General features: G+C 40.2%; 2 protein-coding genes across 17 annotated transcripts in view; both read left to right on the top strand.

Moving 5' to 3' along the window:
* Nucleotides 1–565: 565 nt before the first annotated feature.
* On the top strand, nt 566–10,272 carry tmem269 (transmembrane protein 269). 14 transcript variants are annotated; one of them, XM_077547413.1, is made up of 8 exons: nt 566–583; nt 1,765–1,811; nt 2,401–2,450; nt 3,794–3,907; nt 5,585–5,682; nt 6,785–6,928; nt 8,486–8,686; nt 9,818–10,272. In XM_077547413.1, the coding sequence occupies exons 3-8, from the start codon at nt 2,401–2,403 to the stop codon at nt 9,931–9,933; spliced, it is 723 nt and encodes a 240-aa protein (XP_077403539.1). In that variant the 5' UTR covers nt 566–583; nt 1,765–1,811; the 3' UTR covers nt 9,934–10,272. The 14 variants fall into 14 exon arrangements, with proteins under 14 accessions (XP_077403539.1, XP_077403593.1, XP_077403557.1 ...); XM_077547467.1 differs by lacking the exon at nt 566–583 and adding an exon at nt 663–684 and having other exon boundaries at nt 3,760–3,907; XM_077547431.1 differs by lacking the exon at nt 566–583 and adding an exon at nt 666–684.
* A 3,322-nt stretch (nt 10,273–13,594) lies between these two features.
* Nucleotides 13,595–23,779, top strand: part of magi3a (membrane associated guanylate kinase, WW and PDZ domain containing 3a) — a 94,909-nt gene continuing 84,724 nt past the window's right edge. Inside the window, exon 1 of one of the 3 annotated variants that reach the window (XM_077547334.1) lies at nt 13,595–14,725. In XM_077547334.1, coding sequence (XP_077403460.1) covers nt 14,419–14,725 — 307 coding nt within the window. In that variant the 5' untranslated portion in view covers nt 13,595–14,418. The remainder of the gene's footprint in view (nt 14,726–23,779) is intronic. The other 2 variants (XM_077547341.1, XM_077547316.1) reach the window with 2 other exon arrangements.

Raw genomic sequence — 23,779 nt, 5'->3', positions numbered from 1 at the left:
AAAATCAGATTTTTCCAAACAATTAATGACTTCATCTGTGTATCAGTGGCTTGAATCTAGCTGTTGCACAACACGGAGCCAAAAAAGAAAGCAGAACTGCAATGTTAGCAAAATTTAGTATTAGCCAACATCATTATCATTATTAAGAGTGTGATATTTTGCACATGCTCAAATGTTGGCAAACTGGGGGTGGTCATGCACTACATCAGAGGTGGGCATCGAGGGCCGCAGTCCTGCAGGTTTTGTGTGTTGCCCTTCTCCAACACAGCTGATATAGGATCAGCTCATCAGCAAGCTCTGCATAAGCTTGATAACGATCCTGTTGATTGTAATCAGCTTGTGTTGGAAGTGAGAGACCTACAAAGCCTGCAGGACTCCGTGGAGCCCTCGAGGACCGAGATTGCTCACCTCTGCACTACATGCACAGATATGCTGGTAACACTGATTGACAAGTGTAATTCGCCGGCTTGGTGAAGTACAAAATAATAATAATTTATGCCTTTACTCTATCATGTGCCCTTCCCAGGTTGTATTCAGTTTTACCAGCAGCCAACCCGAAGTCACGCCCCTCCTAGTCGTCATGGTAACAAACTCTTCATAGGGAGTAGGATGGAGAGCAGGCCGGGGCATGACAGAACCTAGTGATTTCAACGATGGTGTTAAAAGTGGATGTTCCAAATCAGTGTACTTCAATTCCTTGTCGTTTGCGTCTTTTTTTTGTTTTTAGTTTTTATTTGTTCTTTTTTCCTTTTGGACAACCCGAAAAGAAAAAGGGTTGACGGGATGAAGCCGAAGCTTATTAATTCCCGTTCCCATTTTGACAGAAGCATATGTCTGGGACAGGGACCTTTTATTATTAGGGCACCTGTTTGACCTGTGAACAGTTTCCAATTCGGAATAGAGCCAACAGAGGACACTTTACAGTCAGACATTTCTGATATTATATCCAAACGTATGTATTAATGTGATGCAAACACATTGCATTTGCACTCCAATATGATCTTGATAGGCTATATGAATGCTTAAAATTCAACATACACAGCAGGAGCCTATTTCATTTTTTTTAACGCCTCGTGTACAATGACAAAAATGTCACGCATGTCCTATTTTGCACTTGTCGTAGTCCACCCACATTCTTGCGCGCTTTGTCTGCGGCGAGCGCTGCCCATCCGAGCACATCATGATGGAAACCAGTAGAAGCATAGGACACGTCACTTCCGGTGGAATATTCCGGCGCTTTTCACCTTGCGTTAAAAGGCTGCGTCAGTGCGCGTCTTCGACGTTGACAGGTAAAAGTGCCTCTGATGCTGCTGACAGGATAAAAAGGTCACAACAGTAGAAAAAGAAAAATAGCAGTAAAGAGAGAGCGGATAGTTCGGGGAGTGTTTAAACGGCATTTTATCGCTTAATTTGTGTACTCTGACGCTCACTCCAGGTAAGTGGATGGAAGAGTCACGCAAGATGCCACTTTTATAGCCGAAAATGATTTTATTTTGTTTGTGACGCAGTTGCGCCACTTGCCTGCAGACAGCTCGGACCATGCGTTACGTGTTTGATTGTATTTGCGCGTAGGCACCTGCTAACTATTTGGAGAGGCGTTTAAATGAAACAGTCATGGGAATGAAAATTAACACTTTTACAACAGTTGGGGTCTGCATGGCAAAAGGTTTTATATGTAGAACTTCAAAGCAGTGCGTCTTATTTACGAATAAAGTATTTGGCGCTTAAAAAAAAAAAAAAGTTTATTGTCACGTTGTCTTTCAGCTGTTGTGATTCAGAGACAGCCATGATCCTGTTGACACCATCCTCCGGTATGTCCAGTGATTATTCATCAATTTAATGTGGTTTACTGTGCACTCGTCTGTGTAAACTATAGGGAGACCTATTTAGGTTAGACGGGATAAATGGCTAAGCGTGTAGCTAAGTGTATGTTCCCGTTGTTGTAGCACTACATTTTTGTGACGGCTTCCCCCTTTATTTATTTATTTATTTATTTATTTATTTGGAAATCCTGATGCTTTTCTGCCCTTTTATTAAGGCTTTCAGTCGTTATTGGGCAACATAGAAGAAGGGCATTATGCAATGTGGGCTGTGCTATAGCATTATTTAGACTCATTAGGCAACAATTCCAGACTTGCTTAAAATCAGCTGAATCTTGAGGTTGGGTTTGCATTTATCCTTTTTCCAACGAGGACTAGAACACCCCTCAAACATGAACTGCATGTTGCTCTTTTGAGGTACAGTACTCACAAATCAGTGTGCCTGAAAATATTTTCAGGTGTAATAAAAAATGGGTAATTTGTGTCAAAAAAATAGAATACAGCAAATTAAAAGCATGCTTTCAGTTGAAAAAGTTGTTCTTGGCTGTGTGCTCTTGTCTCATCCGCTGTTTTCTTTCAGATGAAGAGTCTCTTGAACTGCCCTGCCTTTGGAATCACAGGAAGTTCAGGGTGAAACTTGCTATATGGGCTACATAATGCCACGTTTAAATCTGTTATAACTTTCAAAGTCATGATCTAAGCACACTGTCTTGGACAGTACTATGACATGAGAGAAAGCAATACAAAACGGATTAAAAGCAAATATTTATTATCTGTGAGGGCAAAGACAGTTTTTTTGGCCAGTGCAAGCTGTTGTCAGCTTTTGTCACATCTTGCTGTTATATCATGACTAAGTGTAGCTATGTAGCTTTTACTATAATCAGTATTGCAAAATTTTGTATCATTGTAAGACAATGAAAGTTCAAAATTAGGCCATAGTGCCTGTTTAGAACGTTCTTTTTCTTAGCAGTAAACTGGAACAATGCAGAAAGCTTTTTAAACTTTCAAATCAATGCTTGAGTGGCACTTGTCAATAGACTGGATCCATTAGCTGCTGCCACATTGTCCTAGGTCACCACTTTTGATTGGCGCTAACAGACAAATTGATCTCACGTCTGGTATGTGTCAAGGCAGTTGTTGCAATTCACACTGTCCATGTAGCCAATGGTGTATGTAGTCACCTAAAAGTCCATTGTTTGTCCCCTCACGAGCACTGTGCGTGTGTGTGCGCACTGGAAAAAAAAAGAACTTAATTTGATCATGTCGGGCACGGTGGCCAACTGATTACTGTAGTACATCCGTCTCACAGTGCAGAGGTTGTGGGTTCAAATCTGGACTCTGGCCTTCCTGTGTGGAGTTTGCATGTTCTCCCTGTACCTGTTTGGGTGTTCTCTTGCTTCTCTTAATTTCTTATATCACATTCCACAAACATGCATGGTAGGTTCATTGAAGACTCTAAATTGTCCGTAGGTGTGAATGGTTGTTTGTCTATATGTGCCCTGCTATTGGCTGGCTACCAATTCAGGGTGTACCCCGCCCCTCGCCCAAAGACAGCTGGGATAGGCTCCAGCGCGCCCTCGAACCATGTGAGGATAAGCGGATCAGAGGATGCATGGATGGATTTGATCATGCATATCTATTTCAAATGTAGCAAATTAAGAGACACAAAATAATATTAGACATTAGTTTACCCCATTTTAATCTTGTGTAACCAATAGAAATGTTTCAAGCAAGTAAATTCAAATATAACATTTTTAAGATTAAAATTTTAGAATATTTTTTACTTTTCACAGCTTATATTTGGTTCAAACTGGGACAAATGATTCATGTTTAGACACACTGAGGTCAGCCGGTATAGTTGTGGGGTTGGGGGTCTTAGCTTTAGTCTGGCACAAGCTCACCCGGATGACTACTAACTGCTGCTGTAATATGGTCGCAGGTCTCTTCCAGTGCACCAACAAGTTGTTTCTCAGTCATCAGGCCACGGGACTTCAGATCAAGGAGTTTGCTCGTAAAAATGCTGCTAACGCCCTCTCTGTTGCGAACATGGTCATGGGCATGGCCTCCATCCTCAGCAGTCTTAATGGGTGAGTCAGTACATCTCTATTCATTCGATTTTCTCTGTGCCACTATTGAAGAATATCATTTACAGCCTGAGTGGCTTCAAATCTGGATATGAATAGACTAAACACCAAAACAGTTTTTGTGATATAAAAATATGTGACCAAGATAAATAATTTCTAAACGTTTTCCACCATTAATTTGACTTATAGCCTGCACAACTCATGACTTTAAAAAAATATTTCTAGAGCGGTTGAGTAAAATAAATAACTAAAATAATGTGGTTGCGCAAGTGTGCACACTCTCTTACAGCTGTGATGTGGCTGTTTTCAAAATTAACATAGGGGAGACCACGGCCAGTTGTATCACGGGTAAGTTGTCACATTTCAATTTTCTTCTCCATCAGAGGGCGCAATGAAAAAGTGGAATACTAGTTTTCTTCGTATAAATAGTCAGGGGTTGTGTACTGTCAGAGAAGAGAATAGCACATTGTGAGCTGAGATCAGTGCCAGTTATCTGTTTTGCACAACCCAAAGTGAAAAAAAAATCAACTACATATATTTTGAAGCAGGCGTCATACATAGACAAATTCTAGCAGCAAATCACTTGGAATCGTTAGAGGAGAGATTCAGGCATCTTGTCATGCTTCAGTCACGGCTCTGTTTTAAGCAAACTTTAAACTAGAGCAAGTATTAGCCAACATTGTAGTTTGGGGCAACTTGTCTCAGTCATTTTGGAGTTTGTTGTCTCATATGCAAAGAATGGGCCAATAAAAAAATGTACCTCTGGCAACTCTGTTTATGTATGCCAGAATTGTTCTTCAGATGATGAGTCTGAAGGGTGAGAAAATTAGTTTGGAAGGTTTTGCTTTAATTTGTTTAAAAATTGATTTTCCAGTTGTTAGAACTACAGTATGCCCACATGTCAGGACATGTTTAAATTTCATGATGGACAATCCATCCATTAACCAGAATGCTTTATTTTTTTAAATTTTGTCTAATCTCAAATTTCCAGTTTAAGGGAAGCAAAACAAGCATTTGAGGCTGAGAGCTATGACCTAAATGCCAGCAGTTCCTAAAGACTTTAATCCATTTCATAATATTTTATGTTAAAGTTTGCTCAGTGGCTATGATAAATTCGCAAAATCAATGATAAACTTTTTCTCTGGCTGTAAAAACAACTATAACAAAAACAGGCGAACAAGGATAATTTTGTCCTTGTTTTATTAGTTGCAAAATCCAATGTGACATCTTACCCCTTATAGTGTGACAACTTACCTATTGGTGGGGCAACATGTCACATGTTTATTCCCTCTATTTGTTGGTTTAGAACTCTGCACTGACTCAAATTATGAAAATGACATGAATACAAAAAATATACCTAAGACTCTGGTCTTTCATCTGGTATACATTTTGTTTATATATGATGATGTATTGATTCCAAGACTTATATGAAAGTATAAAAAGTGATACAACTAGCCCTGGTCTCCCCTATAATGTATAATGAAAGAGGCCAATGATTTTAGAGTTTCTTTAGTGTTGCTTTTTGCCCCTCAGGGATTATCTGAGTTAGGTCACCCCAAACACTGAAAGCAAGTTCCAGTGTCTGTAAAAGCCAGAATAAGTCAGGTCAAGTGACTTCCGTTTAACATTCACATATCCTCTTGCATGCTTCTCGCAATCAAATAACTGTGTTTTGTTCAGGCATCACCACACAGCTTGTTGGCTGATTCTGATTGGCTACCTGCTGGATTTGGCAGACGGAGCGGTTGCCAGGCAACTTGGCGCCTGTTCTGCCCTCGGTAAGTGGTGTGTTGTTGTCCATAGCATGCCAAAGATCAACTTCAAATGGAGACTAAAATGATTAATAATCTGGGTAGTCTTGCGAAGTCCTTAACGCAAAATGAGGCATGAGAAATAATGTCTATTGCTTTCAAATAATGTCGAATGTATTCAAGTTTAGATTTAAACAGAAAGTTCTTTATACTGTAGGTTAGTGTAGAACAGTTTTCAACTTCGCTTTCATCAAACTTCCTGTAAACACTGCACCACACCAAGTTAAATAATTCAGGGGTTGTTAAATAATTTTAGAGTTATGGTTGCATCCAGTATTATATAGCCAGCCACTGGTGGTGTAGTCTGTGAATGGTTGTATGTCTCTATGTCCCTTGTGTGAAGTCAGCTGGGATAGACATTTTTGGGTTGCTCAACCCAGAACGCGTACCTGACATTAAGCTGCGTAAATGACCGACTTCAGTCAATGGGTGAATCTGAGCAGCCAGAAAAGCATGCAGCTGCACTTCTTTTCCCGCTTCCTCACGTGGGCGAATGTAACCCTTCATGTGTTGTTATACATTTTTTTCATTTTAAAAGCTCATTACTTCATCGAGCTCTCATGAAGCGTAGCAACGGTGCTTTTTCCTCAAAGGCCCAAAAATAGCTCTGAGGTGCATCATCCATTGTTGACTGCACATGTCACAGGCCTTTGTGTCCGTGCTGTGTTTTTCTGCATGACTTTGCAGGTGGATGTTGTTTTGCCCCTCACGTATTATGCCAAATGAACTTTGTGGTTAGGCAGACTAATTCCACTGGATCGCCTCTCAATTGTTCGTGTGATCCCATTGCTTTGGGTTCTCTGCATATCTGAAATTGCTAAAATGGTTGACCCTGGGCTTCGGAATGCCACCTCGTTCATTCCAGCTGTGTCGCGACTCGCCTCTTCCTCATCCGCTCAAATGCACGTGCGCTTCTCCAGAGGGATGAAGAGTGGAGAATGTTGTTTGCTGAATGGTCGCTGACACTGAAATTCCCACATTGCAGATGACCATGCGGGACTTTCTGTTCAAGAAATACCAATAATTGCTTTATGCAACTGTTCTTTTCTGTCCCCCTTTCTTCCACAAGGTGCGAAGCTGGATGACTTTGCAGATTTCACTACATTTGGGATCGCCACATCCTTGCTCCTGAGGACACCTGACCTGTTGGATAACATCCTCTGCATGTGTTACGTCCTCTCGGTTTTTGTTCGACTCTGTTTCTTTTCAAGTGGTGAGTGTCTGGAACTGCGCCTGGCTTCCCATACATGCTTTGAGTGCGTATACCAGTTGCCATAGTTTTTGGTGTTTGTGTCCACATTCTTCAGGCATGGTTTTTAATAAATATGGGATGCCTCCATACAGCGCAAATTAATTTTTGGATGTGCTAAGGGGGAGAAGGGGCAGAGTTTTTCGTTTTTGTTTTTTTAATAGAAATGTTTCCATAGATCCCTGATTGTCTTAAGGGCAGTTAAATATACTGCAAGTACTTGAACTGAATAAAACTGATTAACCTTATAATGAAGTTATGGGAAAGAAGTGCAGGCTAGACTTGAAACAGAAGTGGGTATTTGTGAGTTTCATGAGGTTTCATACCAAGGAAGAGAACCGCAGACATTATTTTGCTGCATTCGAGGAAGGTCGGAAGTTGTATTTATCCCAGTTGGCTTTTCCCAGTTCCGACCTGGAAGTGTTTGAGGCAAAAGTAAACAACCCAAATTGTGGATAGTGATAATAAATTGCTTTTTGTTTTGGCCCTCAAAACATAATTTTTTTTTTTGACCTCCAGCAAACTTGCCTTATCGCAATTTTGCTTAATTTATGTATTTATCTTATTTAATAAGCATTCCATACAGTTCAGTAGTTCACAGTGTAATTTAATGCAAAGAGATAGCAGCATACTGTCACGTACGTTGTGTTACGTGAAGTTAAGTAAATTGTGTTTTACCATTCATGTATGTGTTTCCATAGTGGTCGCCATTGGAAAGAGACATCACATTATAGTCGGGCGATGAAGCCAGGGTACTTTTCCCCCCGATTTCATAAGTGGGATTTCCGAGTTCAAGGGGGCGTTCCCATACACACTTCCTGGTTTGAAGTCGGAAAAATCCGACTTCCCACTTTCCTCGAATCCAGCATTAAAAGCACCGCGAAGGTCAGAAGGTGCTACGGTTACTGCATGAGCACGTCTGGGGTGGAAGAAGAAAAATATGTGACCTAAAATCCTGTGAATTACACGCACCCGTGTATAATAAGCCCCCCCAAAAGAGCTATTTTTTTATAATTTATTTTTCTTTAATCAGTGAATAATAGGAATGAATAAAAATTTATAGCATGTTAATAAGGTGGAAATGTTTTTAAATCTGTTATTCCTATAATGTACCTATGATGTTTTTTGCACCGTACGCTCTTTTAGTAACGTTAATAAGCTGTTCCATGCTACTGGTATTGCATCACAAATCAGCTCTGCGCCTCTTCCTGTTAGCAGTGGTGATGGATAGGCTGACAGATTAATTTAAACTGGAATGCAGATGACATGTAACAAGGAGCAGGTGGCAAAGAGAGGAATGAAGATTAGCCCAATATGAACAAGAATAAGAGGCTTGGATGGCGGAAGAGTGAGGCTACTGGGAGAAGAGATGAAGAAAGGGTGGAGGGCCTGCTTAAGGTTAACAGTCCATAGCCATGGCAAGTGTGAAAAGAACAGCAAATAAATGGATCCAAGCAGGTGTTCCCGCACACAATTTTTTTTTTAGAAGCCCTAAACTTGAGCATTCCTCTTGGTCTGCAGGGATCCCGTTCATGTATCGTGGACTGCCGTGCATCTACTCCTCGGCCGTCCTAGCCAGTGCCTCGCTGCTGTCGGGCAGCAACAACGCCATGCTGCGAGTCATCGCTGTGGCCATGATCCTCTTTATGATTAGTCACACTTTCTACCCTCACGACAGAGTGCTGGAGTCCCAGGCCTGGAAGAAAGTCGTCTATGCTGGGGGTAAGGTCATTATTTTCTTATTGCTTTTAGTGCAATGTGACTATTTTACAGTATTGCAATGTGATAAGAATGCTATGTTAATTCAGTACAATGAATGGTGAATTGCTAAATGGAATTGTTCAAGACATTATTTTGTTGTCCCTGTACAATGCTCTTAGCGTTGAGCACAATTACATGCTGACTTTAGACCCCAGCAGCCTCAAACTTTTTCTTTAAAGGTGAAGTCAACCTTAAACATATCTTGGCAATAATATGTTATATGCGACCTTACTCGTCTAAACATGACATTCTGATTGATATTTCATTTGTGGAATATGAGTTAAGCAGCAAAATCCAGCCGTGTTTATCCATCTCAAGGGGCGGCCATTTTGCCACTTGCTGTCGACTGAAGATGACATCACAGTTGTTCAGGCAACGGCCAATCACAGCTCACCTGTTTTCTGAAGCTGAGCTGTGATTGGTTGTTACCTAAGCCGCCTTCTGATATTGATAAAAACTGCTGGATTTTGCTGCTTAACTCATATTCCACTAACGTAATATTAACCAAAAAAACATATTTAGACTAGTGGGGCTGCATATAACATATTGTTAAGAAAATATTTTTTTGGGGGGGGGCTTACCTTTTAACTTTCAAAATCAGAAAAAAATATACTTTGGTATTTAAACTGCCAAATTAAGTTGCAACTTCAAATATTATCTTTACACAGTATATCAATGTAAGGCTTGTACTTCCATGATGTTATATCAGAGCAGCAATGTGAATCAGAAAAAATAACTTAATTTTGTTCATTAGATTTATAAAATATTGTACCGTACTAGTACTAATGTTGCATTCTTCCTCTTTATTGAATATATTGGCAGATTGGCCAACCAACCACTTTGAGATAGATGTTAGATGTTAGATGATAGAACAAAAAATACAGCAATAACAATAGGGAGACATTTTTACATACAATTTTGCAGTTTAGTCACTGCTTTGTATTAGATATAAAAATCCTATTTGAAAATGCATCTGCTTAACTTGTTGGGATACCTTTGTTTTGATATTCACTTGATGTCTTTCTTGACAACACATGTTCTCTCTTAACTAAATTATCTATCCCCCTCCCACTTGTCCTCTCCCATCTTTAGGAGTGATCATGTTGTTCTGCTCTTTCTTCCTCCCCCCTTGTGTGTACTACCTACTGTGGTCCATCTCCTATATTTTGTTCCCAACATCCCTATGGAGCAGTAAAATGTTAAAGTGAGAAGGTGGGCACTTCTAGACTGCCATGAAAGATCCAAGCTAATTCCTCACTTACAAACACTACAGTATTTAAGCACTACCTTAAAAAAATAAAAGTAGTATTATTGTTGGATGTGACGCCTCGCAGGGAGAATCCAGATGAGAAAGACTGACCAGATTAACTCTCGTGCTGTACACTTTTACAAAAGGTGAATAAGACAAGCCTTGTCCCACACCCCAAAAGTATTTGTCATTTGTTTGGTCTCCGATGTAATCTCCCGACTACATTTTGAATCCACTTTTCCAACAGTGTTGTGCAAATGGCTGCACTGAGTGGCAAATAAACTAATGCGCGTCCATACATTTCTTGTACTTTTGCACGTTTGCCCGGATTTCCTTGTTACATGCTGTATTCTGTAATTACATACAACATCCTAACATCCACAGCAACACATTCTCAACGGCAAATTTGGTGTCTTTTGTAATTAGTTTTTTCTTTTAGTAATTGCATCAACATGGTTTGCTTATGGTGGGGGTTGCAATTTTCATTTAAAAAACAAAACAGAACACTTTTTGTCACATTCGTCAATACTGTCTTGATTAACTGATGGTAGCAAACGATTAATGTGATCACGGGGTGGGGGTGGGGCAGCCATCTCTGGCCCATCTTGTGCCTCCTATGTGACTAGCAAGAAACCGCCACGCCTGAGAAAACAAACAACCAATCAAATTGTCAATCATTTGTTGTGCACTCATAGCAGACACATCCCACACCCTACAGCTGACCTGTGACCTTGTTACCCCAGGAAGGCACCTTATTCTTAATTTAATAGAGTGTTACTATAACTAAATGTTATTGGTTTAGAGTTTTTTTTTATTAGTATTTTTTTGCTATCAAATCAAAATGACAGTTTTAACAAATAGGACAATAAATGATTTTAAAAAATTGGCAACCCCCCTTTCAGCACGATCTACTAGAACATTTGTTTGATCACACCTTTGAATATTCTGTCAACATTATTCTTGCTTGTTTTTTTTTTAGTGTCACTGTAAGTGAATTTCTTTTCCCCTGTCATCTGATTTAGGAATATGCAAAAATTTTATTTCTTGTGTCCTCTGTTCTAGGATTCTGTATTGTAAATCCTCACTGGATTGTCTCATACTCTCTGACTGCAACTGTACAGTGTGAAGTGTTGTTTTTATTTTGAGTGACAATTGAATAGAGTGCAGCAAAAGGCAACACGCAATCTGACCTCATTCCATGATAGTATATAAGCACAAGAAGTTTATCATCCACATTCCTTCCGTGAAAGTCTTCAGTCATCTTCATTAGAGTTGTTTCTTCTGTTAAGCCATGGCTCTCTTCAAACTTTTGAAAACAAGTATAAATTAGTATTCAACAAGAAAGGTTTACGTGGTAAGTCAAGTATTTACTTCAAGCTTTCTTGTCTTTTTGACTTGCTTTGTAAAAAAAAAAAAAAAAAGAAGAAGCAAAAATCTGTTGCGTTAATGAAATTTGTACAACAGAGTGCTCATAGATGCATTTACAGTAGCTTTGTGTGGGTAGTATATGAAGAGAGAAATATAGATATGACACGCAACGATTACAACAAAAGAACATTTTGGTCACTACATTGTACCATACCTTACAAAAAAATAGTATTCAGTACATAGTATAGATACAAACTTAACCACAATTATGCATGGAGGTTTCGAGTTAGCCATCAGTGAGAACTTTTAAATCACTGAACCAAATTGTATTTTGGTTATTATTAATAGATGCCGCTTTTGTTACTGTTGCAAAGTCATGTTTTAATCCATCTGCAGAAATGGCTGCTACTGCAAAACAAATGATGAATAAAAAAAAATACAAACACAAAATACTTGTCTATTGTGGTTACTCACCAGATCTTCACTTCAAGTAATAAATAAATATTGATTTCATTGACATACTGTAAAAGCATGGTACTGTACCCGCAAGTTCAGGCAATGGTTTTGGTCATGGCAAAAGACAAACTACACCTGTAGGATCGCTCGCCAATCAATCACAGTGCACATAATAGAGACAGCAAAGTCTACAAATCAGATGGCGAAATGTTCATTTTATTATTTATTTTAGTGAAATGTTTTAATAGTTCAGAAGGTCCAGTACTAGTTTATTGTCCCTGTAATTTTTTTTGGATTTCAGGTTTATGTAGAAATAGAAAATGTCAGTTATCTTTGCCTGACACTCCTTTCCTCTCCTTTACCAATTGATGTGTTTCTGTCTTGATGATCAAACTGGTCATATTCTGTTGATCAAAATGTAAATTAATATTGGGCTTACTCTCTTTCAACTGCGCATTTTTTTTTGTCTGCCCCTCAACACATAGACTTCTGTAACTTCTACTATACTCAGTATCTGTTGCGACCAAAATATGTACAACTAATCATAATACTATAACTAATAATAGCATAATGGCAGAAACAATGACATCTGCATATGCACATAAAGCAATTGTACAAAAACAGAAAAAATGTGGCCCGCAACCTGGCAAACTTGACATAATTTGGGCTTTAGTGAAATCTAATTGGGAACCCTGGCATAGATGTTTCTTGGTGCATTTATCACTTAAGTGGTTGAAACTTTATTTCGGCATTAATCTTTTAGAAGTGAGAAAATGCTTGAATCCGACAGATATCTAAATTACATTAGTCAACAAATTTAAGATTTTTTTTAAAAGTCCAAGATACAATTATCTTTGAATAATACACTTATTCGATGATATATTTGAACTGATTCTGAATATGCCCTTATTTTTCTCTAGCGCATCAGTGCTTTATAACAGTAATAGACAGTAATATAACTATAATATGTAATATGTTTATTCATATTTATTAAGGTTATGTTCAGCAACACTTGAATTTTTTTTCTGAAACACAGCTATAGATTACAATGCATGGTAAAATACTTTTTAGCTAGGTCATATTTAAAAGCAAAAAAAAAAGGAAAATATCTAAAAAGCCTGATGTACATATAGGTTAAAATATATATATACAAATTAAGATCAATCAATCAATGAAATAAATAAACAAGCTTGTTTTGACAAATCAAGGAGTAGAAATTAAAAGCAAAAAGTCAGATTTTTTACAAACCAATCTGCCAAAATGCCTAGGACATAAGGCCAATAAAAAATAAAGGTAAAAATACCAATTTTAATTTAAAAACAGCAAGCAAATCGGCCACAATCAGTAACGTATGTATGTTTACTTCATTACTTACCGCTAAGTACATGGGTTGCAGTTGCACCTAGAAATCACGAGAGGGCAGGCTGGTACAGGAAAGGAAAGCTCAAACACCCACTCTGAATCCATACTGTTGTCGCAAAATTCCAACAATGGAATGCAATAATCTGTTGGTCTATCCATCCATCGATAAAAAAAAAAAAAAGGTTGCTAGATCACTACTAATTTGCCAAATTTCTCAATTGTACTCAGTGTACTAAAAACACGTTTATCCTAGGCAACTTTGCCTGCGTTTACATACTGTAGTATGTAACTAAACGCCTACTTGTCAGTCACACAAGTCCCGCCTTCTGAGGCTCGTCATTGGTTGAATCAGTTGCGTTCGACTCCCACCCCTAACTACTGATTGGACAGAAGACAATCTAATCACAAAGCAACGCGGAACAGGCTTGGGGGGGAAAAAAGTTATGGAGTGAAGTATAATCGGATCATGGTCCGTGCGTGTTCCCGCGAGTGTTTTGTTTAACATTCTGTGCGTGTGGAAGAGTCGTGCAATCGCCCCGCGCTCAAAGATGAACACATAGGAGGGCGTCCGGGTGAGAAAATAACGGAATTCTCCCTCGTTTGAGAGGAGGGTCAGGTATGTTTTTCCGTTTCCAAGGACTGTGTATTGCTGATGTCACGGCAAAGGAGGAGGGCACCAGACAAGGACAGGTGCGCGGCGTAAAGTTGCCTATCCAGTCTGTTTGGATCGAGCTCGGAAACAAACAGCTGATACGGGGATCCGTGTGCCCAACGTGTTTTGGCTGCAATTTAATCAACTTGGCTGCCGATTTCGGAATTCTTTCGGGATACAAACATCGCGTTTGAACGAGAAAGACTACACTCGCGAAGTCCCTTCTGCACAGTTACATTGGAGTTTAACCGAGGGGAAAAGAAAAAAGGAAGGCCGCGCAGTTCATTATCGGAAGAGCACTAGGGGGGTGTGGGGTCGAGACACCCCAGCACCAGAACCGACACCCTCTGTCTCTATGCGACACTGACGCAGACGGTTGGCCTCGCATGCCAGTGTGCGAAGAGGCGATGCGTGAGTGATCCAGTGGGACGACCGACCACCTTCAATGTGCAAGACACCACTCATCATCGAAGTGGAGTATGGCACTTGACTTGTACAATCTGCAATGATTAGCCGGTGCGTCACAGCTGCGTCTTAGCACCACCGGCCGCTCGATCTCGCCTTCAAGGACGACCGTGTTCGGACTACAAAAAAGAGCATCCAACAATGTCCAAGACCCTGAAAAAGAAGAAGCACTGGTCGGCTAAAGTCCAGGAGTGCGCCGTGTCGTGGGGGGGATCCGGCGACCTGGTCACGGTGGTGGAACTGCTTGGCGGCGCCGAGCAGGGGGAGTTCCCCTTCCTCGGCCACATAGCAGCCGAGGCGATGGTGTGTCACGCTGGAAGATTCCCCGTCAGCGGGGACGTGCTGCTGGAGGTCAACGGCACTCCGGTGAGCGGGCTCACCCACCGGGACACGTTGGCTGTCATCCGCCACTTCCGAGAGCCCATCCGCCTCAAGACAGTCAAACCAGGTGTGTGTGCGAGAACCTGACTTCGCTGCTCTCGTTATGTGTGTGTGTGTGTGTGTGTGTGTGTGTGTGTGTGTGTGTGTGTGTGTGTGTCATGTGAGTTTGGAAGCTAAAGGTCACTTGCATGTTTCCCGCGTCTGTTTTTGCTGCAGTACGCTCCCGCCAAACACAAGCGTGCGTGTCAGCGAGGCCACATCTGGATGCACTGCAACATCCGCTTGCCGCCCTTAGTCTGAACTCATTTTGTAATCTGCTTTGCATCCATGCACGAACATTGCTATTGAGACGTTTCAGAGCTCCGTGTGGGGAGGCACTCACGAGGCATAGTTTATAGATTGATTTACGAGTTTAGTGTAGTTGCTGGCCCATTAAAAACGAATTTAACTGCCATTAATCCCTCCCCAAATATGTTTTTAATATAGAAAAATAGCACCGTATTGTAAAAACAAAAAGTAAAAAATAGTATAGACTAATAAGAAAGAATGTAAAGAAACAAATTGTTTTATTTTTATATAGTTACTCTAAATTAGTGAATGTAGTCTGGGACACGGTAGGTTCATCTTAATATGAGTGTGTGAATGTGACTTGGTTTAACTGAAGCTCTTTGCTAGTGTTAATGTACTGTTCAATTTATGTCAGAGTTTGAATTGGCTAGTAAAATTTTGTCTCACAACATCAACCCAGCGAGTGCTCCTAACTCAAAACGTGAGTTCAGTATGTAGTTGACAACTTGACAGGCGCCCGATGATTGACTTTCACTGTTTGTTTAATGTTTGTTGATGTACGTCAGCTATTTGTCATGTCAGTTTTGCTCACTGTGGGGTTTCTTTGGCAACTTTGTTTCACCGCACCACACAGCAGAGTAATAGACGAGACGATACCCGGCAGGAAGACGGCACCAGAAAGCCACACTGATGAAATGACTCAATTCAATCAGTACCGTCTGAAAAAGTAGCAAGTGTTTTATCACCAAAGCACCAACTGCTGCCACAATTTTCTCTAATGCAAAATGGCCATCGGTGGGGTGCTGTGTCTTTGGCTGAGTTGTCTGTTCAGTGTTGTGCGACCGAGTAGTAGCACTAGCAGCATGGCAAATCTAGATCCAAACCGACCCGTCAGGCCCACATTCCATCATGCCTCAGGGCGTAACCATGGTCACATGGTCTCTTGTATTTACATCCATGCATACCTGTTGATAGTGACTGGTTAAAGGTTCATCTGGGAGCATGGCAAGATTTTATCGCAATGCAACTGTTATTTTTATGTACTAGGTTACAAAGTCTGCCGCAATACAATTGGTCTCAAGATGTTTGAGATTGATATGAAACGTTATTGTTTTGGATTCTGACCGTACTTCAGAGTTTTTGATGGTTGTAAACTCCTTTTAGAATGGCTTCATTTGTGCAGAGCTCAAACTTAAAAAGGTCTTTATGCTGAACTAGGAAGCATCTTGTGTCATTTGGCTTAATTGCACACAGATTGTGTAATATTTAGTAAGTGAAAACACTTGAGTCATTTGGTATTCTTATGATGTGTTTACGGGACGGTTAATCAGCACTATAAGTCCACTTTGACATGTTCATATGAGCTTCTCTGTTCCCCCGTGGGGCCCTACCGTGTGTTTATGTCTCAGTCTCCTTTCTCATGATTAATTCAAGCCTCATCTATCATTTATGGCTGCCCGGTGCTGGGATGAGGTGGCTGATGGGAGGATCAAATGATAGCACCCTGGTGTAGAAGGAAACATTGTAAAGTTGGGAGAGAAATGACACGTTTTGCTCACGTACAGGAAAAGTGGTGATCTGACTCCCCCAAAAAGTTACAATTTATGTCAGTGTGTTGTGGTTTCCTGCTTTCAGTCATGGTTCTATTATGTTTCGTCGCAGTCTTGAATTGACTTGAATTCTTTATCTTGAGAGTAATAAACATGATTTTGTCTGAAGAAATCCGTGGATCATTGTGCCTTATCGTCAAATGTTTGTTTTTTAACTTTAGATATTTTCTTCTCTTCTCAACTGCCATTAGAATACTTCACAGTTCAGCACGAGATTCTAAAGAAAATGAAACAAAATCGAACCTAATTTGTCTTAAATGCCATACCATTCATATATAGAGGGGGATTGCTTTATTTCTGTAATTATGGAACTTTTATCTTTCGCACTGTCTTCGCGTCTACTTAAAAGCTGGACATTTTTTGCTCCAGTTTAGATATATTTAATTAGCTGCTGATTTTAAAGCCACTCTCTGTAACAATTTGGCCGAATATATCTTTACAATAGTCTTTTCTTTTGACCATTTATGACTGAAACATCTTCTAATTAGTAGATTAACACCTTTGCTGTTCACAATGTGCACTCCTGCAAGCCTTTGGCCAATCGTTTTCCGACTGTCTGCGGTTTCATTTATTGTCAACGGGTGGCCGTAGCGATTCGAAATGGAATTTTATGCATTCAGTAACTTTAAACGTCAACTTCTAACCGCATAAGCAAGCTATCAGTTTTTTGTATAGATTTACTAACAATTCTCACATAACAATTAATAGTCAACAGTTAACCTAAGAAGCATGTTTTTGGGATGTGAGAGGAAACCCGAGTAGTGTACCCCACTTCTAACACATACAAGCACAAGAACATGCTAGCGACTCTAAGTTCCATCGTAGAGTGAGGCATTTCAAACTATTTATTCATATTTGGTTTTGATTACAATGTTAGTTCCCACGACGCTACTGATAAAGCAATGTGCTTTTATGCCATTTCTCTGGGCCACAATCATGAAAAAGCAGACTCAAATTCTTCATGTCATTGCCGCAGTTGAGCAAATGTTTTGGAATGGTATCCAACACAAGATAATTCAGGTAGCGTAAAGATCAAATGAAGTTGTGTTAGCAGGGATATTCATTGAAAAGTCTTTTGAAGGTATCGAGGCAGCTGAGGGAATAAACGTAACCAGTTTGGCACAAGAAACATAGAAGGAGTTATTTCCCCTAGCCTTGTCATCTTTTTAATGAGTAGAAGCTAGGAGACAGCATGAGAGCTTGCTGCCTTTGTGCAACGTAGATGGGCAGACTTAAAAGCGGGAAATAGAAGTAACGGAAATGAAGAGCTATGATTCAATACACGGGTTGCAGATGTGGACAGAGGCCTGCGGGGCGAGCAGGTAATCTTGACAGCTGATTGAACTGCGTTTCCTCCCGATGCGCAGTCACGGCGCTCCGAGGTGGGCCCATCTGTTATGTTGCTTTTGGGCCATGGGGTCTCCAGCAGAGACAATAACCAAAAGAGCATTGCTGCTGCAGTAGGACTCCCGTCTAAGATATATATTGAGTCAAGTGATGCAGAGAGGCACGCAGAGTTATGAGAATCACGTATGAGATGACAGAGAGCATTACTAAGCTCAGAACTGGGGGCGATTATGCTGCCATTAATCATGATAATAGGACTGATGCTCCGCTGCGGTTGCCTAAAAGGATTGTGCCAACATTTATTGTTACAGCGTACAGTCGCCTGAACTCGATGATCTTTAGGTCAACGATAACAAAAACATAAATCAGTATTGTTTGTTTCAGTCATTTCAGTTCTGAAAGTGACATATGGGAAGAAAAAAGTGCAGTATATGTGTTTGGAGGTGAGTCGCTGCTTGTGCCACATACACAGATCAGCTACAGGTACACTAGTTGACATTAGTTGATATTTTAATTCAATGGTTGTTAAAGAAGTGCGGCATGGAAATAGTCTTCTGTCTTTATGGGGTTGTGCTTCTCACTCATTTTTAATTTTTAATTTTTTACTTACCCCTAGCTCCATCCCTAGTCGTCATGGTTACAGAAGGCATTGACACGCCCAGAAGAAGAGGGGATGGGTTAAGCAGAATTTGCATGAATTTGCAAAGACGGTGAAACGTGTTGTCTTCACTATTGAGGTATTTGGAAGAAAGCATGTCACAGAGATGCGAAGACACCTTGGAACTGTTTTAAATTGAGAAATGTCTCACCTTTAGTTACTGATGGTGCAGGCAGCATGGGTTCAATTCCCACTCAACTTTTTTGTCCGTCTTTCTGTATATGGCTTGTAGTTGCAGCCAGTCCTAGATGTAAAAATCAAGCCTTTGGTTGTGGTCTGTGCCTCATTATTCACCCTGTAAAGTGGGTGTGGCAGAACTCTGCCTATTCATGATAATCCCAACGCAATGAGTTTGGATTATTTGTACTGTATGCATTTGATTGTATAGATGCTGTGCTAATAGTAACAGCCAAAAAACAGCGGCCTTTAACTCATTCACTGCCATTGACGGCTTTAAACGTAAAAAAATTCATTTGAACTATTTCTATTAGTTTAACTTTTTTTTTTTTTCACTTTTGTTAAGAGTATGAAAACCTAGATTTTTTTTATTGTACATTTAGAACAGATATAACATTTGTGATTAATCTGGAGTTAGCTATTGAAGTTTTTTTTTGGAAACGGGTGGAGGAAAGCCTTGGCCAGCTGTGCTGAAAGTATCAAGCAGATCTAGTTAGTATAATGCCTATTTTTGGGCACTAGATGGCAGCGATGACTCTCTTTGGACAAGATTGGGTAGGCGTGAGGTGGAGCTAGAGTGTTGAGGGGACAATGGCTGAGGAAGCGAAAATGGCGACCGGTTGCAAGCAGCTCACGCTTGAGAATTTTTTCTAAAGACGAAAAGCATCGACCAATGCTAAAGAACACATTGATGACGACGATGATGATGATGGTGACTCCGAGGTTGACGCCGAAGTTGGAAGCGTTGACGCGGCGGCTATGATCACGTCATAAAGCCTCACCGGCTAGCGATGCTAACGCGGAGCACAACCGAGCACTTCTGCTCAGGCGGACGTTCAATCGGACGATGAGTCCAATGCATATTCATCGGAGGAGTGGGTACAGTCAGATCACGGAGAAGACACTGGTTCTGGACTACGATGCTACCATGAATGAAGTGGATACGATGGATCAGAACATCTCTTACCACCCGGTATAGGAACAGAAGGACATGAGGAAGCCAGACATAACACCACCGTAACGTCACGGTATCATGATCCTGAGAGTAGACTTGATGGCAACATGGCCAAACACACACTGCAGTATATACTTGCTATTCCCCGGAAAAAAAGGCCGGCAAGAAAGTTTATCGTCTGCACACGAAGGGGCCAGCGCAGTGAAACTAATCTGTTGTGCAAATCCTGCTGCGTCCCCTTGCACGCAGGGGAGTGTTACAAAAAGAAAAACTGTATTTGAAACATCCACACAATTGTAAATAGTACCACGGTTGCACACATTTGTAAATAGTTTGCCAAATTGTTTTGTCAAATTGTTACACTGTTGAATGTAAATAAACGTATTTTGCTATCAAAAAACACTTTTTCATTGTTGGTGGTAGTGTTTTACAGAAGTAAAGCACTGTTTAGGTGTTTGTGGCATCATTCATGGGGGAAAAAAGGTGTCAAATTCACTAGAGTGCATGAAATAATATCGTTTCACAAAAAGCTTGATTTCTCCGTTTTTTGTTTCAAAACAGAGCATTTGGGTGAAACTAACCATTTTCTCTTGTTGATTACTGAAAAACGGAATAAGATAGAAACAAACTTTTTTTTCTGATAAAAGATGAGAGTCCAATCTTTCATTTGGTAGTATGTGTGTTTCCATAGTCCAAACACAAAATTTTCTGTGGACCTTGAAAGATCAGTCAAAATGCTTAAATCGGCTGGCACCCACGGCATCCCTTTTCTGAAAACGTTTGGCAGTCAAAGAGTTAAAAATTAGGGGCATCAGGCGATTAAAATCTGGAATCGTAATTGATCGCATGACTTCAGTAGTTAACTCACGATTAATCACAAATGTCATATCTGTTCTAAATGTACAATAAAAAACTCTAGGTTTTCATGCACTAGTTGACAAAAGTGGGAAAAATGTTAAACTAATAGAAATAGTTGAAATGAATTTTTGGCATCTATAGCGCTGTCATTGGCAGTGAATGAGTTGAGACTCTGCTCATTCATCCTTTGCTTAGCGGCTTTGTGGTGATGTAGCACAGCTGGTGTTTCTTGCCAATTGTCAAAGTGAAAGCAAAAACTTTCAGGTGTGACCATACCTGTCCACAATATGATTGGGTTTTATTTCAGTCATGGTTCTTCAGTGACTGCGAAATAATGCATTCTTTGGGATAAAAGGCTCTGTTTGCTATGTGGTATAAAGATTGTATATACAGTAATTTCTTGACCATAAGGCGCACCTGACTATAAGCCGCGCTAGCTAAATTTGGGGTACACTCAAGTTTGTCACACATTCACCCGACTGTAAGCCTCAGGTGTTTTAATGTTACAGCACCGGTGGTTCTCGCTACTTTCTTTTCCATAATTAGAGCGCAAATTGTCTCGCTCTCGTTCTGTCTCTCTGACTGTATTTGGGCTCACTTGGTTTGTTTTGCTCTGCCTGACGCTCTTGCGCTTCCTTTATAGTGCGCCCCATTGTGATCTGATGGATAAGACGCACCTTTGTATTAGCCGCAGGGACAAATGCAAGTGAAAAAAGTAGCGGCTTGTAGTCCAGAAATGACTGTAATTGTATTACACCATACTCAAATTTTTTAATGGTTTAGAGTTGGTCAAAAATGCACCAGAGACTCTTTATGAATTTAATGAATACACTTTTAAGAGTTCTTTGCTCATTTTGATGACATTTCTGTAAGACTTGCTTATTGATTTAGACCAAGCCTTATGAATATTGACATTAATTATTTGCCGAGTCATGGAAAGAATGAAAAGATTGCAGTCTTTAGAGAGTGGGAAACAAAATATTTTATGACCATGTAGCCAATCCAAGCTACAATTGTCCTTTTGGGAGGAGGAGGCCACAGCTCTCCATATTAGGAATGCAAAGTGTATACTCCTTCAATGGTGAGATGTCAAGCTTGCTGGAAATGAGGTTCCTGAGTGCCCTCATTTGAATTCATGAGCGCACGGCCAATTTGGCTTGTTTTGCTTCCGAGTGATACTAGCAGGTTATTGATCATGTCGAATCTCATCCCTGTCCGCCATAGCGTCCGATCCAATGCTATCTATGTGGCCAAGCGCTTGTGTATTTGCATCGCACACAGTTTATATTGCATTTGTGAAGGGGGAAAATGAGCTCTTAGGGATGGCCAAATAAATTGTCTTTCAGCTCTTGAACACTTTCATGTCATTTTGGTGTTAATCAGCCAATTCGAGACGCTTTCTGACCTTCGTTGGTCGTTTCTGCATTCTTGTGTGTGTGAGGCCTGAGCTTAATTTATTTTCAAAGTAGACATACATACACACAGTGACATTGTCCCGACTCCCAAGGCTTTGGCGGCAGCCAGCCGCTGGCCAGCTCCAGAGAACTTTGAGTAAATTGACACAGGAGGTCACATGTTTATCAGTCACTGTTTAAAGTACGCGGAAGGACGTGCCACTCGTGCAACCGTGACGTCGCCATTTGTTACAACCAGTGGAGGATCCTCGTGCTGTTCTAGTTCACATGGTGTAGAACATTGCTTGCCTTGGGTTGCAGGGCTTTTACAAATGACTCAACTGTCACTCTGTGTGTCCTCCTGCATTGAGCATTCATGTGCGATTGAGAGTCATGTCTGGAATGCAATTCTTTGGAATTCATTGAGCACAATGAGAGTAGCTTCACACTTCCACCAGTGTATTGTTACCAACAGGTGTTGCTCTTGGCAGCTGTTTGTCATTGTTGACGTTCCTAGCAAACAATTCCCTCAATGCCATGGGGTGAAACAGTAACTTGAATGATTCAGCATTTACAAAATACATCATTCATTGTTTTTTTTGTTTTTAACGAAGCTGTCTACTTTAGTCTAATTGAATCCACAACTGAATAGACAGTACGTACACAAGCTCTGCTGTCTTTTCACTGGCTTCCTGTTAATTTTAGAATTGATTTTAAGATCATATTGTTTGTTTTTAAAGCTTTGAATGGACTTGCCCCTCCATACGTTTCAGACCAAAAGTATACTCCAACGCGCGCAATGAGGTCTGAGGGCCAGTTGCAGCTTGTGGTGCCCAAGACGAAACTTAAAACTACAGTAGGGGGGGGAAAGGGCCCTCTCTGTGGTTGGCCCCAAGTTGTGGAACAATCTGCCTCTCCGCGTCCGAACTGCTCCCACAGTGGAGTGTTTTAAGTCTCGTCTTAAGACCCACCTTTATTTCTTAGCTTTTGATTCAGCGTAAATTGTGTGATCCTCAGGGTCTGTATTTGTTTATTTTAATGTATTATTTTTTATTTTACCTATTGTATTTTAGTAATTGTTTTACTAGATTTTATGTGTATGATAGTGTACGGATCTTAATGTGCTGCACTTTGTAAACATTTGTTTATAAAATGTGCTATGGAAATAAAGTGGATTTGATCGGATTGCTTTGACTGTTGCCATTAACACAGTTTCAGTCAGTATAAAAAAACAACAACCTCTATAATCAAAGTAGAATTCGAAACAATACACTCTTTCAATTGCTCCTTAACATGATGATTACAGTGGGGAAAATAATTCCAATCTGGTTGTAACAGGAAGCAATTTAAGTGGAATGTGGTTAAACAGGTGGCAAAGAGGCACAACCTCTGTTTTGTGTTTTTACAGAAGTAAAATGAAAACAAATAAAAAAAACATTTTGGAAGTAAAAGTAGCTTTACATCTTGATCACTACTAAAACTGCTGCTTAATATCTAATTGATTAATTGCATCTATGCAAATATTCTATTCTATTTTGATAGAACTAGTTTGCAAGTTGAATAGAGTGACAGACTTTTGTCATTCAGGTTTGCACAGGTGTACACAGAACACAATTTCAATGCATTTGGCTCAGCACAGCGTTTAGATTATGAATTTCAAAATAACCGATACAATAAATGATATCAAACTGCACAGCTATAGTCAATTACGCAGCAGTAATAAACAGCCCGATTTTGAGAACTTCAGTCATGATGTACACGAGCATAATGTGCAAATACAGCAGTAATGCAATTACATTTTCGTCATTTCAGATGGCAGAAAATAATAGAGAGC

Source organism: Vanacampus margaritifer, chromosome 1 (genome assembly GCF_051991255.1).
Source record: "Vanacampus margaritifer isolate UIUO_Vmar chromosome 1, RoL_Vmar_1.0, whole genome shotgun sequence".
Lineage (NCBI taxonomy): Eukaryota > Metazoa > Chordata > Actinopteri > Syngnathiformes > Syngnathidae > Vanacampus > Vanacampus margaritifer.
Note: the sequence above shows the minus strand (reverse complement) of the source record. Positions and strands in the feature narration are given on the sequence as shown.

What these genes read in the sequence shown, in the direction of transcription:
- tmem269 (XM_077547361.1), top strand. Translation starts at nt 3,726, where the DNA reads ATGACTACTAACTGCTGCTGTAATATGGTCGCAGGTCTCTTCCAGTGC. An exon ending in TGGCGCCTGTTCTGCCCTCG is followed by an intron (nt 5,683 to 6,784) that starts GTAAGTGGTGTG and finishes TTCTTCCACAAG; the next exon opens with GTGCGAAGCTGGATGACTTT. An exon ending in ACTCTGTTTCTTTTCAAGTG is followed by an intron (nt 6,929 to 8,485) that starts GTGAGTGTCTGG and finishes CTTGGTCTGCAG; the next exon opens with GGATCCCGTTCATGTATCGT.